Source organism: Erpetoichthys calabaricus, chromosome 1, assembly GCF_900747795.2.
Source record: "Erpetoichthys calabaricus chromosome 1, fErpCal1.3, whole genome shotgun sequence".
Lineage (NCBI taxonomy): Eukaryota > Metazoa > Chordata > Cladistia > Polypteriformes > Polypteridae > Erpetoichthys > Erpetoichthys calabaricus.
In genome coordinates this window covers 299,034,175-299,049,024 of record NC_041394.2, presented here as the reverse complement: position 1 = coordinate 299,049,024, position 14,850 = coordinate 299,034,175, and the positions used below count along the sequence as shown (strand labels likewise).

The window sequence follows — 14,850 nt, the reverse complement described above, 5'->3', positions numbered from 1 at the left end:
ATTTTCCAACCCGCTGAATCCGAACACAGGGTCACGGGGGTCTGCTGGAGCCAATCCCAGCCAACACAGGGCACAAGGCAGGGAACCAATCCTGGGCAGGGTGCCAACCCACCGCAGGACACACACCAAGCACATACTAGGGCCAATTTAGAATCGCCAATCCACATAACCTGCATGTCTTTGGACTGTGGGAGGAAACCAGAGCACCCGGAGGAAACCCACGCAGACACGGGGAGAACATGCAAACTCCACGCAGGGCGGACCCGGGAAGCGAGCCCAGGTCCCCAGATCTCATATATATATATATATATACACAGACACACATATATTATGTATATATATGTATATATGACAGCAACACTCATAACAATGACAACACTATTACATTGACAATCATGTTACGTTATTTTTAAAATGTTTCCTTTACTTTTTCATAACCTCTTTAACACATTATTCTCCGCTGCGAAGCGCGGGTATTTTGCTAGTATATATATATATATATATATATATATATATATATATATATATATATATATATATACATACAGTAATCCCTCGCTATATCGCGCTTCGCCTTTCGCGACTTCACTCCATCGCGGATTTTATATGTAAGCATATTTAAATATATATCGCGGATTTTTCGCTGCTTCGTGGGTTTCTGCGGACAATGGGTCTTTTAATTTCTGGTACATGCTTCCTCAGTTGGTTTGCCCAGTTGATTTCATACAAGGGACGCTATTGGCAGATGGCTGAGAAGCTACCCAACTTACTTTTCTTTCTCTCTGTCTCTTGCGCTGACTATCTGTGATCCTGACGTAGGGGGTGTGAGCAGGGGGGCTGTTCGCACACCTAGACGATAAGGACGCTCGTCTAAAAATGCTGAAAGATTATCTTCACGTTGCTACCTTCTGTGTGCAGCTTTTAAGTATACTGCACGGTGCTTCGCATACTTAAAAGCTCAAAGGGCACGTATTGATTTTTTTTATCTGTGTCTCTCCATCTCTCTCTCTCTCTCTCTCTCTCTCTCTGCTCCTGACGGAGGGGGTGTGAGCTGCCGCCTTCAACAGCTTTGTGCCGCGGTGCTTCGCATACTTACAAGCCAAACAGCCCTAATGATTTGTTTGCTTCTTTGAAGAGGAAGATATGTTTGCATTCTTTTAATTGTGAGACAGAACTGTCATCTCTGTCTTGTCATGGAGCACAGTTTAAACTTTTGAAAAAGAGACAAATGTTTGTTTGCAGTGTTTGAATAACGTTCCTGTCTCTCTACAACCTCCTGTGTTTCTCCGCAAATCTGTGACCCAAGCATGACAATATAAAAATAACCATATAAACATATGGTTTCTACTTCGTGGATTTTCTTATTTCGCGGGTGGCTCTGGAACGCAACCCCCGCGATGGAGGAGGGATTACTGTATATATACACACATATACACACACACACACACACACACACAGTGGAACCTCGGTTCACGACCATAATTCGTTCCAAACCTCTGGTCGTAAACCGATTTGGTCGTTAACCAAAGCAATTTCCCCCATAGGATTGTATGTAAATACAATTAATCCATTCCAGACCGTACGAACTGTATGTAAATATATTTTTTTAAAGATTTTTAAGCACAAATATAGTTAAAAACACCATAGAATGCACAGTGTAATAATAAACTAATGTAAAAACATTGAATAACACCGACACAAACACCCAGGCTCCCTGCTCAGCTGCACACGCAGGCTCTCTCTCTCTCTCTCTCTCTCTCTCTCTCTCTCTCTCTCTCTCTCTCTCTCTCTCTCTCTCTCTCTCTCTCTCTCTCTCTCTCTCTCTCAGCAGCACGCAAGCCCTCCTCTCAGCTGTACATGCAGGCTCTCTCTCTCAGCTCTCACTCTCTCTCTCTCTCTCTCTCTCAGCAGCAGGCGAGCACCCCCCGTAACATTGCAGCAGTTCGCGCTATAGCCTTACAATCCGATTGCTGTATAAACACTTTTTAAATGAGTTTTAAGCACAGGGGGGGAAAAAGAGGAACATTTGAACAAATCCGAACTTTATTTAAAAGCAAACCAAGTTCACGCAAATAGCCTTACAATCAGATTGCTGTAAACACACTTTTTAAATGAGTTTTAAGCACAGGGAAAAAAAGGAACATTTGAACAAATCCGAACTTTATTTAAAAGCCATCCAAGAAAGCAACATTACAGGAGTTCAAGCTAATAGCATTACAACCTGATCGCTGTAAACACACTTTTTAAATGAGTTTTAAGCACAGGGTAAAAATGAACATTTGAAAAAAGAGAAAAGTAACATTGCAACACTTCTCATAATTAAGTCTCAATAATTCTCACCACTCTTCACTTGCTTAGAAGCCATGGTTAACTGCAAAAGCACACAAAAAGTTCACAGGTAAAGCACACACGTCTGACTGAGAACAATGAACAGGGAGAGGCTGAACACGTGCTTAAATACAGTAATCGGCGCATACGAACCGGAAGGGAAATGAAATAGACCACAACGAAAGCACGGACGCACGGAGAACAATGCAACACGTGCGGAAATCATCGGCGCGCACAAACCGAAAGGGAAACTGGCTTGTTCGTATATCGAGTGTGTGGTCGTGAACCGAGGCAAAAGTTTGGTGAACTTTTTGGTCGTAAACCGAGTTGTACGTGTACAGAGATGTTTGTGAACCGAGGTTCCACTGTATATATATGTATGTTTTCTTCAATCCAATGTAAATCAGATAATGAAATGAATTTGTTGATGATAGCATTCTTAGAATGTATTGATTATGTTCTTATATAAATTAAGACCATAACCTTTTTATTTAATACTTGCAGAAAGAACTTTTTCCATAGAACTTTAGTTTGTGTATTTAGTTACGTTGAACTTTACGTCATTTTAATGGTATGTTTGTATGGGTCTTTTGTGGACTAATAAAAATGATAAACAATTGTAAATTAAAGTTATTCAAGCTTCATATTGTTTTTTTTAATTCTGTTTAATGGTAGCTTATTTTTTTGAGTTTTTTTTTTTTTTTTTTTTTTTTTTGTTTGTTTTTTTTTTTTTTAAGTAATATACTCTTTTTGGTATGTATGTTGATTACAGTTTGCTCCACCTGCTGGAAAAGTCTCCCCCAAAGAAGAGGAAAGGCGAGATGAGTCCCCTGCTTCCTGGAGGTCAGGTCTTCGTAAAACTGGCAGCTATGGAGCTCTGGCAGAGATCACTTCTGCCAAGGAACCTCAAAAGGAAAAAGACAACACTGGGGTTATGCGTTCTGCATCCAGTCCTAGGTTGTCAACCACGCTGGATAACAGAGAGAAAGAAAGGGTATGTCGTCTGTTGAGATTGTAAATATGTTAAGATTTCATAATATTTAATGGAAATTTTCTTCATTTGTAAACTGTTTTTAAGTGAGACAGTTATTAAAATGTTTTGTATTTCAGAGAGTTCTGAGGTTGTAGATGTCTTAGAATGTATAAAAACCAGTAACGGTTTCAACTGCAGATAGCTGAACACCTGATAAAACTCTTGAGAATACTTTTACAGAACTGCATATTTTCATACAGAAGACACTTTTGTTACTATGTGTACATTATGTTGTAATATAAAATAGAGCACAGTGTGTACGGTACGCAGTTAGTCTTAATATACCAGATTATCCATTAAAAATAATTTTGGCAGTACAGTGATCCCCCTGCCTATCGCAGAAGTTACGTTCCAGACCCATCAGCGATAGTTGAAAATCTGCGATATAGAAAGACCATATAAATAAACATTTTTTTTTTTATAGTTTAAGCCTTAAAATACCCCTCCCACATGCTTTAAACACATGTAAACTTATTAAAGCACACTTTGTAAACACATATGATATGTGGATGTCAGGCTAAAGATATGAATAACATCTCTCTATTATAAAACATTTTAACGTCACGCAAGACAAGGCAGTGAGACAGAAGTACAGCTGCTATACAGGCTTTTAAATGATTGACGCGCAGAGCGACAAGCAGAACAAGCATCTTGGCAGAAGCAGCACAAAGTCCACTTCTACTTAGCATGCATTCAGCTTCCCCCCTTCACAAGCAGAACACGCAGCTTGCCAGCAGCAGCTGCAGATAATGCATATGTAACAATTCCCATGAAAATAACAATCTCTTTAATTTGTTTGTCTGGTAAACCAATCCCAGGGGTGGGCGAGAGAAGCGAGCAGGGGGCTCTGCCCCTAGTAATAATAATATTAATATATCTGCGATGTAGCGGGGGCACGATAGCTGAACCGTGATATAGCGGGGGATTACTGTAGTCCAACTTTAGATTTAAGTTATGCAATAATCCTTAAAATGAAAATTGGCTCTTTATGGATTATCTTTAGAGGGGTAATTCAGTTGGATTGTTTATCTGAATGTTGTTCTTTGACAGTTGTTTTTCACAACTTGGCTTTTCTTATTGTTAGCACATTTGCTTTAAGACTTTATCAGTACCACTTCTGTGGTGGTGACGTTGCTATGTAGTTTTGAAAGCTCCTTAGTGTCTTGGTAATTAGTAAAAAAAAAAAAATATACGTATAGATGAGAAATTATGAATTGTCGCAAATAAAACAGGAAACCGTTTGGGACATGAAATAGAAGATAATTCCATACTAAGGAAAGAAAAGTAACCGTATAGCTTTTGAGCATCTGTTATATGAAATCAATTAAGATACACTTTTTATAGATTCATACTGCATGTTTTGTCTTTTTGTCAAACCAAATAAAAGTCAGTTAATAGATGTTTATATATAAAAAAAAAAAAATAAAAAAAAAATGGTATGGTTTCATCTTCTGATAACACTGACCATTGACGTCACTCTGGATATTGCCAACACAATTTATTTTTTTAGGGTGATTGCTTCTGAGTACAAGTCATTGTGACACGGCTTTTTTATATTTTATTTTCTATTCAGTAGCGTCTACCTTCATTAAACACTCTTAACAATTTTCAATTATCATATTGTGTTGTCAGTTGAAAATACTTAAAAGTGAGTTTATAGATGTATTAGTTATTCTTGTATTATAGATGTATTAGTTATTCTTTTTATTTTTTTTGGTGTATGGATATTTTTGCAACTTTGTGTGGTAACTTTTTTCCCCAATTCAGGAAAGAGATAACAGAGGAACTAGGCTTGCGTATGTGACACCCACAATACCATCAAGGAGGCTTGCTAGCACATCTGACATTGATGAAAAGGAAAACAGGTAACATTTTGTAATAATAGTATAAACAAGAACTTTTAATATATCTAAAAAACAAAAATTGAACACTTAAAATCATTGAGTTCCTGTTGTAGTTATCCAGAGCTATTTCCTTGTAACCTGGTCTATTTTATTATTGTAATCATAAAACTTAAAACGCTAGTTAAGCATGAATTTTTTTTTCTTTTTTTATATGAAATGTTCAGAGTGGAAAATTGAACAGTGTAGGGAGAGTGTTTATGTATGTGAGTAAGCACTGTAAAATTAAATGTTATCCCTTTCATTGTTGGCTTTGTAGTACTAGGATTTTGTATAGTGTTAGCCATTATGGATGTAATGAGAAGTCAAGCAAAATTACAACTTTCATTGGCTAACTAAAAAGAATACAATATGTAAGCTGGGCCTGAGTTGCCCTTAGTTAACACCTTTTTTCCATTCATTTATTATTTTGCTAAACTCATGCCTCTTTTGGTTCATGGGAGGGTCTTGGGTTCCTGTATCTGCTGTCTGGGTGAGTGCCCATGAGAATAAAGCTAGAAGGAGTGTGATCTAAACAAACAACAGTTACCTAAGTTAAGTTTTTATCCTTTGTCCAAGGGGAGAATTGCTCACTCACAGCACTGCAAAGTTCTACCTCTCCTGGGTAAACTAAGGGGAGAATAAAAGAACTGATTGTTTTTGGCTGTTTAAGTAGACAGGAAGTAGTGCTGACTTTTTCATTTCTGTCTTTAGCACACCATTGCTTCACCTGGGAGTAAAATTAATACATATTAACATCCTTGGTGTTAATCTCAAGAGTAACTCGGGCTTGTAATGTTATTACAGTTAACCACAAGTTAGACCCAGAGTGACCTTTAGTGATCTGCTTTACATCTTTATGCCCAAATCGTGCTCGTGACAGTGTTCTGCTGCCATCTAGTTGATATTTCTCTGTATTTCTGCCACTCCAAGGTAAACTCCTCAATATTGAAGATTGAGGTTGTTCCTTCAACCAAAAAAACTGGCATGTAAACAGAGGCTATAAAATTTTAAATGGTTCCCACAACCCTGTCACTGGTTGTCCTTCCTTGAATCGTTTTTGGTGAACTGGTGCAATGGACTAGGATACATGCAGTTTAAGTGACGAAGTTACCTGCCTGGGACTCTCATCCTTTAACATTCCAGCTGAGTCAATAGAACACTTTCTTTTATAAGGTTTAAAAGTATGACAGAGTGCAGATCTATGTGGTGATGCTCTGATCAGTGACAAAATATTAGTTTTCACTGCTATGAGCTATCTTTGTCAAAGTGTCTAAACTGATACAGGTGCAGCTCACTGTATATCACACTGGCTCATTCACCTTGTGATCTTCCCTTTAGAGTTAACATTATCACCTGAACTGGCTTGTAGCCTAGTCCATTGCGCCAGTTGTTGTCAAAAATAGTTTCACTAATATCATAATCTAAATGGTCCTCCAACATTTTAATTTCTTCAGATAAATCTTCAATTTTTTTCTCTCCGAAAACACGTGATAACTTTGGCAAAATCCATTTCATTGGCAGTAGAATGCACAGCCATATTGAATAAGGCATGAATAATCTACAGAAGACAATTCACCTATCAAAACACAGTATGTGCTAGAGCCCACCCTCTTAACTTTGACAAATGAAAGTGACATTTTTATTTCAAGCCCAATTTTATGATGAATTTGGTGGAATATAAAGGACAAGAACAAATAAATAAGCCACAAAAACATTTTGTGGCACATTTATTTATTTATGCTCACATTTGTGACACATTTATTTTTGCTCATATTTCACAGTACTTTTATTTGAGCTTTTATTTATTTCATTTTGTCCAAAGTATTCCTCCATTGATGTCTTCCTCAAGGGATCTGCCAGGCACAGGAAACACAGAATTCATTATAATTCTTCACTGCCTTGAACATGCCTGGGGATTGTCTAGGTGGAACTAGAATCTGTTACTGAGGATGGGGTAGCCTAGTTTATTTGGATGTAAATATTGTGTGTGTGCATGAGTGTGTGAGAATATGAGAAGAGACAAACCTACAATTAAATGTATGAATATGAATGTATTTCTGCACATAGCCATGGCACCTTCTCTCTTTATAAGCATGATGTGCTGTCGCAACTGTTGTTTGATTACCTTTGCATCTCCAAATGGTTAAAGGTTTCACAACAGGAATACCTGATAGTTATACTTCCCATGACAGAAATCACAAGGTGTAGTTTCAGAGCACTGGAATTCAGGAAGTAATTTATTTGGAATCTAGCATTACCTACAGTGGTGTGGACATGTTCTTAACCTTTGCCTGTGGAATCCTGTAGATACCCACAGTCTATACTAATAAATGCTCAGCTGCAGATCTCTCTATTGTGTATTGTGGTTATTTGTAGTATTGATTCTGAAATAATGAAAGTTTTGTATAAATTTACTGGCTTAAAGGTATAGAAGCATTAGATAATAATATGTGATAGTTACTGGCATAAAGCTTAAAAAGAATTCTGAACAGGAAAACGCCATTATAATAGTCGTTAAAAAAACAAAATTGGACATAGTGAGTAAACATCATAATTACGCACCAATGGACATTGTTTATAGACTAATGACTGCTAGGATTTAACTTTGCATAAGTTAACATCATTTTAAAAGTTGCTTGCAGTTTTAACTGATTTTAACTGAAAATTGACAACTTCATTATCTAAAATGCTGTGCATTTTTTATTTTTTTTTTTATGGCTTTTAGAGATTCTGCTGCTAGTTTGGTGCGGAGTGGGTCATACACTCGAAGACGATGGGATGAAGATCTTAAGAATAATGAAGGAAACACTTCTCCAAATAAAACCCCAAGTTATCAGCGCAGGTAAAACATCAGAATATTTAAAAATGTTTCTTTTAACTACTACCTACTGTCTAATGCTTAATCTGTTTTTTTCAGCCCTGCCCTTTTCCTTCTCTCCAAAGTAGTCATTTGGAGACTGTAATTTTTATAATCTAGATTTGGCTTTGCACTCTTTTTTTGGCTCTTTCACTGTGAACGGAAAAAACACATAATATTTTGAAAGTCAGTCAGTCATCATCCAACCCGCTATATCTTAACACAGGGTCACGGGGGTCTGCTGGAGCCAGTCCCAGCCAACACAAGGCGCAAGGCAGGAATAAATCCCCGGGCAGTGTGCCAGCCCACTGCAGTATTTTTAATGTGCACATCATGTACAAATAACATTTGTAGTTTGTTTGATTTCTTCATTGTAGCTTTGATTCTGAATGTAATGTTGAAAGTCAATTTGTGTTCTATCCGCCATTGATGTTGCAAGTTGAGGACTTAAATCTTTGTTTTGGGACAGGTGGGAAGTTTTCTGAGAACACCATTTGAAGTAGTAGCTCCAAGTGTGACAACCCAGATTGGCTAAATTGTGATAGAACATTGATATTTCGCAACATTCAGTAACATAAAATAAGGAAAAAAAACAGATTTTGTAGAAACCATATTTTGCCTACTGTTTATTTAAACCATTTTATATATATTTATCTTTTCTCGTTGGTTGGTTAGGACAAAAAAAACGTAAGCAGCAATGTTTAAAAGAATATATAGGCAGGAGGGGGAGGTGAAAGTTTGTTCTTTTAGTTGTCCATGGTTTTTACTGTTCTGTTGTCAACTGATTGTGACTGTAAATGGTTGTTCAAGTTTTCTTTCTACCTGCCGCTAACTCAGATGGACAATTTACAAGTCTTTCTAGTCTACATTTTCACCAAGCACCTTAGAGCAGACAGTATTTTGTAAAATCAAAAAATTAAATTAACCTTTAAATCTGGTAACAAAGAAGTCATGGGTGTCACTGGTCCAGGGTTACATTTAGATGCCTTTCATATACTCAATTTTTGAAAATAAACCTTCATAATTTTAAGTAAAGGTATTTGTGGCAGTATTGGAATGGACAATACGTCCGGAACCCAAGTTCTGAGTGCCTGTGTGAATTTACTTAAAACTTGTTGATGTAAAGCTAATCATAAATCACTTCTTATTTGATTTTAAAATCATGCGTCTCACTATAGTTTTCATAGGAAAAAACAGTGAATCAGATTTTGATTATTTTTTCCCCCCTCCAAGCGTCAGTTAAATTGCTTGTTGTTTTACCATTTTTATCATCTTGATGCATATTTATGTTTAATGTTTTTGGTCTTGTCTGGCTTTGACTGCGTCATTTTGTACAATACTGAAAAAAATGCAAAAGATGCTTTTTTATTTAATATACTTTATTAATACAAGTATTTATTTTATTTAAAAACTTGAACTATGACTCTTGCTGCACTGGTGCTAGTAATTCCATATTTAGATGATATGTAAAAAGTAAATAAATGGCCTTGTGCAAAGATTCAGTTGCCTTATAATCTGATTTACCATCTGATGTTGGTTCTTAGCACAGCATTTTCTTATGCGGGGAAGGTGTCTGCCCGGGCTGGGAGGTGCTATAACAGTTATTTCCTTTCTTAGCTAGTACTGTGACAAACAAGACTATATCTGCCTCAAACTGAATTATATTGCATTGCATATATATATATATATATATATTGTGAAGTACAAGGGTGTGTACAGCCACCCTATCCCCGACACAAACGGGCAGGACACCAATTGCCACATAGCACACGGTTTTATTTACAGTTTCCAGCACACACAGTAAAACACCACACAGTCCCTTTTGCTGCCAGTCCTTCCACCTGCAATCTTCCTAAGGCTTTGTCCTCTTTCCTTCCAACTCTGGCCATTGACTTCTGGCGACCGTCCCCTTTTTATAGGGCACCCGGAAAGATGCCAGGTGCCCAACAAGCTTCTTCTGGCCACACTTCTGTGTGTGGTGGAAGTGTGGCCAAATAGGGCCCTGAAAGCATCCATGCGCCCCCTGGTGGTGGCCACAGGCCTGAGCAGAGCTGAGCTCCCATGCTGTTGACCCATGGCCCCGCTGGAAACCAAACGGCTTGCCCTTTGTCTGTCTGGGGGAGAAACTGTCCTGGAAATACTCTCTCCCACGTTCCTTTAATCAGGGCGTCACAACATTACAAGTGGCTCTTTAAAGCAAGTAAGTATACAGTTCAAAAAAAGTGCAAGACTTGATAAAGTTCAGTGCCTGATATGTTGGAAAAACTGGAATTAACTGCAATAAAGATCAGCTGAATGGTACATGGCAAAACAGTGACAATTTGGTGTCTCAATACGGTGGAATCAGAATTACAATAGTTAGTACTAATGCTGCATTCTACTTAAATTGGCAAGTTGCAATTCTTGAGTTTCAAGTAGGGAGTTTCAGCTTGAACGTCCTCAAAATCCCAAATGGCAGCACGGTGTATCAAAAGTTTGTAAAAGATATAGCATTATACTGTTTATTTGCAATTCTGTCCATTTGTGTCTCAGTAAATCAGTCATACACACAATACTGTTCAATTTCTATATGTGGACATTTTGCAATGATTTTGGATGCACAAAATACTGAATTGTCATCAGCTTGGTCAGTAATTGTCTGTATTCTGAAAGAGCAAGCACAACAAAAGTTTTCCTGGAAGTGTCTTTATTGGTTTTCTGAATGTTTTACTTGAGCAAGGTCAAGTTGTGTGTGACATCACTCCCAGTTCTGACATCCAACTTCTAAAGTAAATGAAATACAGCATTATTTTCAAATTAGAGAATATAGTTGCACGTATAACTACTGAAAAAGCAAGAGAGAAAAGTACATTTCCAAGCATAACTTGAATATCAGCTGTAACTGAGCTTCACAAATACAGAGTGGACACTTTGGTGTGTTGATATAAATTCAGAAACACATTTGACCAAATCACTTTTAGCAACTGCATTGCTTAACTGTGTTTAAATCTTAGTGTGAGTAGGTACATTTCTGCAATATTATATTGCTTTTTGGTAATACTTTTACAACTGTATGAGATCAAATTTAAATACATTTCAGTTTGAAATGGTTCAGAGTAATCTTTTTAAATATTTTTTTCATGTTTGTATTCTGTCATCTCCAAAGGTTATGTATATGAATGTACAATAACTCTTAGTTTACATTCTTGCATGTTCTTTAAGTTTTGCATTTTTTTTTGGTACCTTGCTGTTGCTGTCATTAAAATAAAGGATATTCCTGTTCAGTGTGCTTTAAGCAGCATTATTTCTTTTCACTTTATTAAATGTGTTTAATTTTTTGTTTCTTGGTTATGCATATGGCTGTGCACTAATTTGTCTGGCTTTTTTGTTTTTAACATGTTCGTGTGCATGGTGTGCATGCAGCACTTCGTACTCTCTAGCAATTGGCAGAAGTAGCAGTGTGAGAGATGTACCATCTAAGTCTTCATCTGCCATCAGCTTGGAGCCTAATAACACTAAACCTTGGCAGTCTTCTTCTCAGTGTTCATCTTACAGCATTTATAGAAGGTATTGTCCTGTTAATATATTTTATTAGAACTTCTGGAGCTTAATTTAGAATGTTATCTATAGAAAATTGTATGTTCGTTTGCCTGTGTCCCTGTATTCCCACACCCTTTGAGCTCTCAAAATCAATGCAGAGCGAAATTCTGCAATGTTACAAGTAACATGGGGTACTTGGGACAGACGGAATACAGCAAGTCTGTTTCCACATACCTTTTGAACTATTTGGACCATATGCACCAAAGTGATTTCTCATGGTCCTACAAGTAACAGATTTACCAGGAACTCCAGCAACCACCCTATGCAGATAGACAGATATACAGTGAATCCTACATTTCAACAAAAAGTGACAGATGAATTTTTGATTTGAAAATAACACATGTACGCTTACCTTTCTGGCATTTGCTGAAGTTCAAAGGTAAGTACACTTTATTACGGAATAAACATCCAAGTCTTAGAAGCCAAGCTTCCTATGCATCTTGTATCTAATCTAATTTCATTTATGTTAGTTTTCCTGCACAGTGGTCCAGTTGGTTCAAGATTTACCAAGCAAAAATTTTCTGAATATCTCAACAACTTAAGAAATCATAAATTACTTTGCAGATGAGCAGTTGATGTTTGGCACCAACTGGTGTTTGACTGCACAACTTGATAATGTTACTGCATCGTCTCAACCACACTAAACAGTGTAATATAACCAGACAATGTCAATTTTAAGCAATAGCAATGTCCTGTTTGAATTGTATTTTCTATTAGTATAAACAAGGCTTAAGGGGACTCACTTGAAATAGCTTGAATTAACTCACAACAGGATTTCTTAAACTATGGGTTGGCATCATTGGGTTGTAAGTTACTTTTGTATTTGATAATGGTTTACAAACTAGGTTGCCATGGATTCATTAATCAATTGACATTGTTCTGATGATTGTCTTCAATTATTCCCTCACCCCCATGATGAATGTCCACAATTCTTCAAGGGAGACTTCTCTGCCCCACATTGACTATTGTCCAGGTTGTCAACAAGTAATGGGTCTCAAATACACTAAAAAGAGAAAGATTGGGTAGCAACAAACACAAAGTTTAAGAAACCCTGACTTATAGGATATATTATTTTCACACTTTATGATGTTTGCTCAAGAGGGGCATGCTAAGAAATGTGTTAACTTTTCAGATAAAACAAAAAAACAAAAAGAGGAATAACTGTGCTGCAAAATGTAAAAGTAAAAATATTAAATAAATTAGTTGAATCGAATGATATACGTGTTAAAGCTATTAGTCACAAAGTTGTTTTTTTACTTTTTAGTTCATCTGTATGTTCTTAAAGCTAGTTTTAATTTAAAATACAGTACTCTGAGTCTTGCAGATTTATCCATTTTTATTTTAACGTCATGATAAAGTGATATGTCTCATTTTAGTCCTGTATCCTTGTTAATGTAATGTAGGAAGAGAAAAAAAAAATCATTCAGTTTAAGAAATAATCTATATTTTGAGAACGCAAAACAAAATTACTTGCATCGTTTTTGCCAGTTAAATCTTTAACAACAGTGTCATCCCCTCTTTAAATATAATATTGCTCACTTGCTGGTAGGTTTAGAAATGAGATGAACATTAAATTTATAACATTTTCTTAAATACATTTTATAGTATACAGTAATCCCTCCTCCATCGCGGGGGTTGCGTTCCAGAGCCACCCGCGAAATAAGAAAATCCGCGAAGTAGAAACCATATGTTTATATGGTTATTTTTATATTGTCATGCTTGGGTCACAGATTTGCGCAGAAACACAGGAGGTTGTAGAGAGACAGGAACGTTATTCAAACACTGCAAACAAACATTTGTCTCTTTTTCAAAAGTTTAAACTGTGCTCCATGACAAGACAGAGATGACAGTTCTGTCTCACAATTAAAAGAATGCAAACATATGTTCCTCTTCAAAGGAGTGCACGTCAGGACCACAGAATGTCACATAGATAGAGAAAACAATCTCTAGCAAACAAATCAATAGGGCTGTTTGGCTTTTAAGTATGCGAAGCACCGCGGCACAAAGCTGTTGAAGGCGGCAGCTCACACCCCCTCCGTCAGGAGCAGGGAGAGAGAGATAGAGAGAGACAGAGTTTGTTTTTCAATCAAAAGTCAATACGTGCCCTTCGAGCTTTTAAGTATGCGAAGCACCGTGCAGCATGTCGTTTCAGGAAGCAGCTGCACAAAAGATAGCAACGTGAAGATAATCTTTCAGCATTTTTAGACGAGCGTCCTTATCGTCTAGGTGTGCGAACAGCCCCCCTGCTCAATCCCCATACGTCAAGATCAGAGAAAGTCAGCGCAAGAGAGAGAGAAAAGTAAGTTGGGTAGCTTCTCAGCCATCTGCCAATAGCGTCCCTTGTATGAAATCAACTGGGCAAACCAACTGAGGAAGCATGTACCAGAAATTAAAAGACCCATTGTCCGCAGAAATCCGCGAAACAGCAAAAAATCCGCGATATATATTTAAATATGCTTACATATAAAATCCGCGATGGAGTGAAGCCGCGAAAGGCGAAGCGCGATATAGCGAGGGATCACTGTATTAAATTAGCATTTAAGAAAAACATTTTCTATTCTGCATAACTGTTTCTATATATTGGAGACAACTTCCCACTTTGACAAGTTAGATTAACTAGCAATTTTCAGTTTGACCCTTTTGAGTCGTTGTTAGTGAATTGGCACTCTAATGGACTTGGCACCATGTCTATAGGCTAGGATAGGCTCCGTCCCACTTTTTTCAGGAATTTAAAATTTGATAATATTCCTTGCTGTGAATTGCTTGACAGTTGTATTTTTGTACCTGTTAGATAGATAGATAAATTATTAATCCCAAGGGGAAATTCACAATTAGTTAGTGAGATGAATTTTATGATGATTTCTGGTAGAAATCGAAAGCTTAGGAATAAACTTTTAACATAAGTGATTCATTTTCTCCCTTTGTGGATTTCTAGCTACAAATACTGTATGTAAACAGTATCACAGACCTTATATGTGTGTATTTTGTCTATACTGTATGTGTGTATGTATATACAGTGCATCCGGAAAGTATTCACAGCGCATCACTTTTTCCACATTTTGTTATGTTACAACCTTATTCCAAAATGGATTAAATTCATTTTTTTCCTCAGAATTCTACATACAACACCCAATAATGACAGCGTGAAAAAAGTTTACTTGAGATTTTTG

General features: G+C 36.9%; 1 protein-coding gene across 1 annotated transcript in view; it reads left to right on the top strand.

Moving 5' to 3' along the window:
• The window catches only part of ppp1r12a (protein phosphatase 1, regulatory subunit 12A), a 355,094-nt gene that overhangs the window by 254,821 nt on the left and 85,423 nt on the right, over positions 1–14,850 (top strand). The window contains 4 exon segments of the mRNA XM_051934734.1: positions 3,101–3,322; positions 5,129–5,226; positions 7,970–8,086; positions 11,504–11,647. Of these exon segments, the coding sequence (XP_051790694.1) occupies positions 3,101–3,322; positions 5,129–5,226; positions 7,970–8,086; positions 11,504–11,647 (581 nt within the window).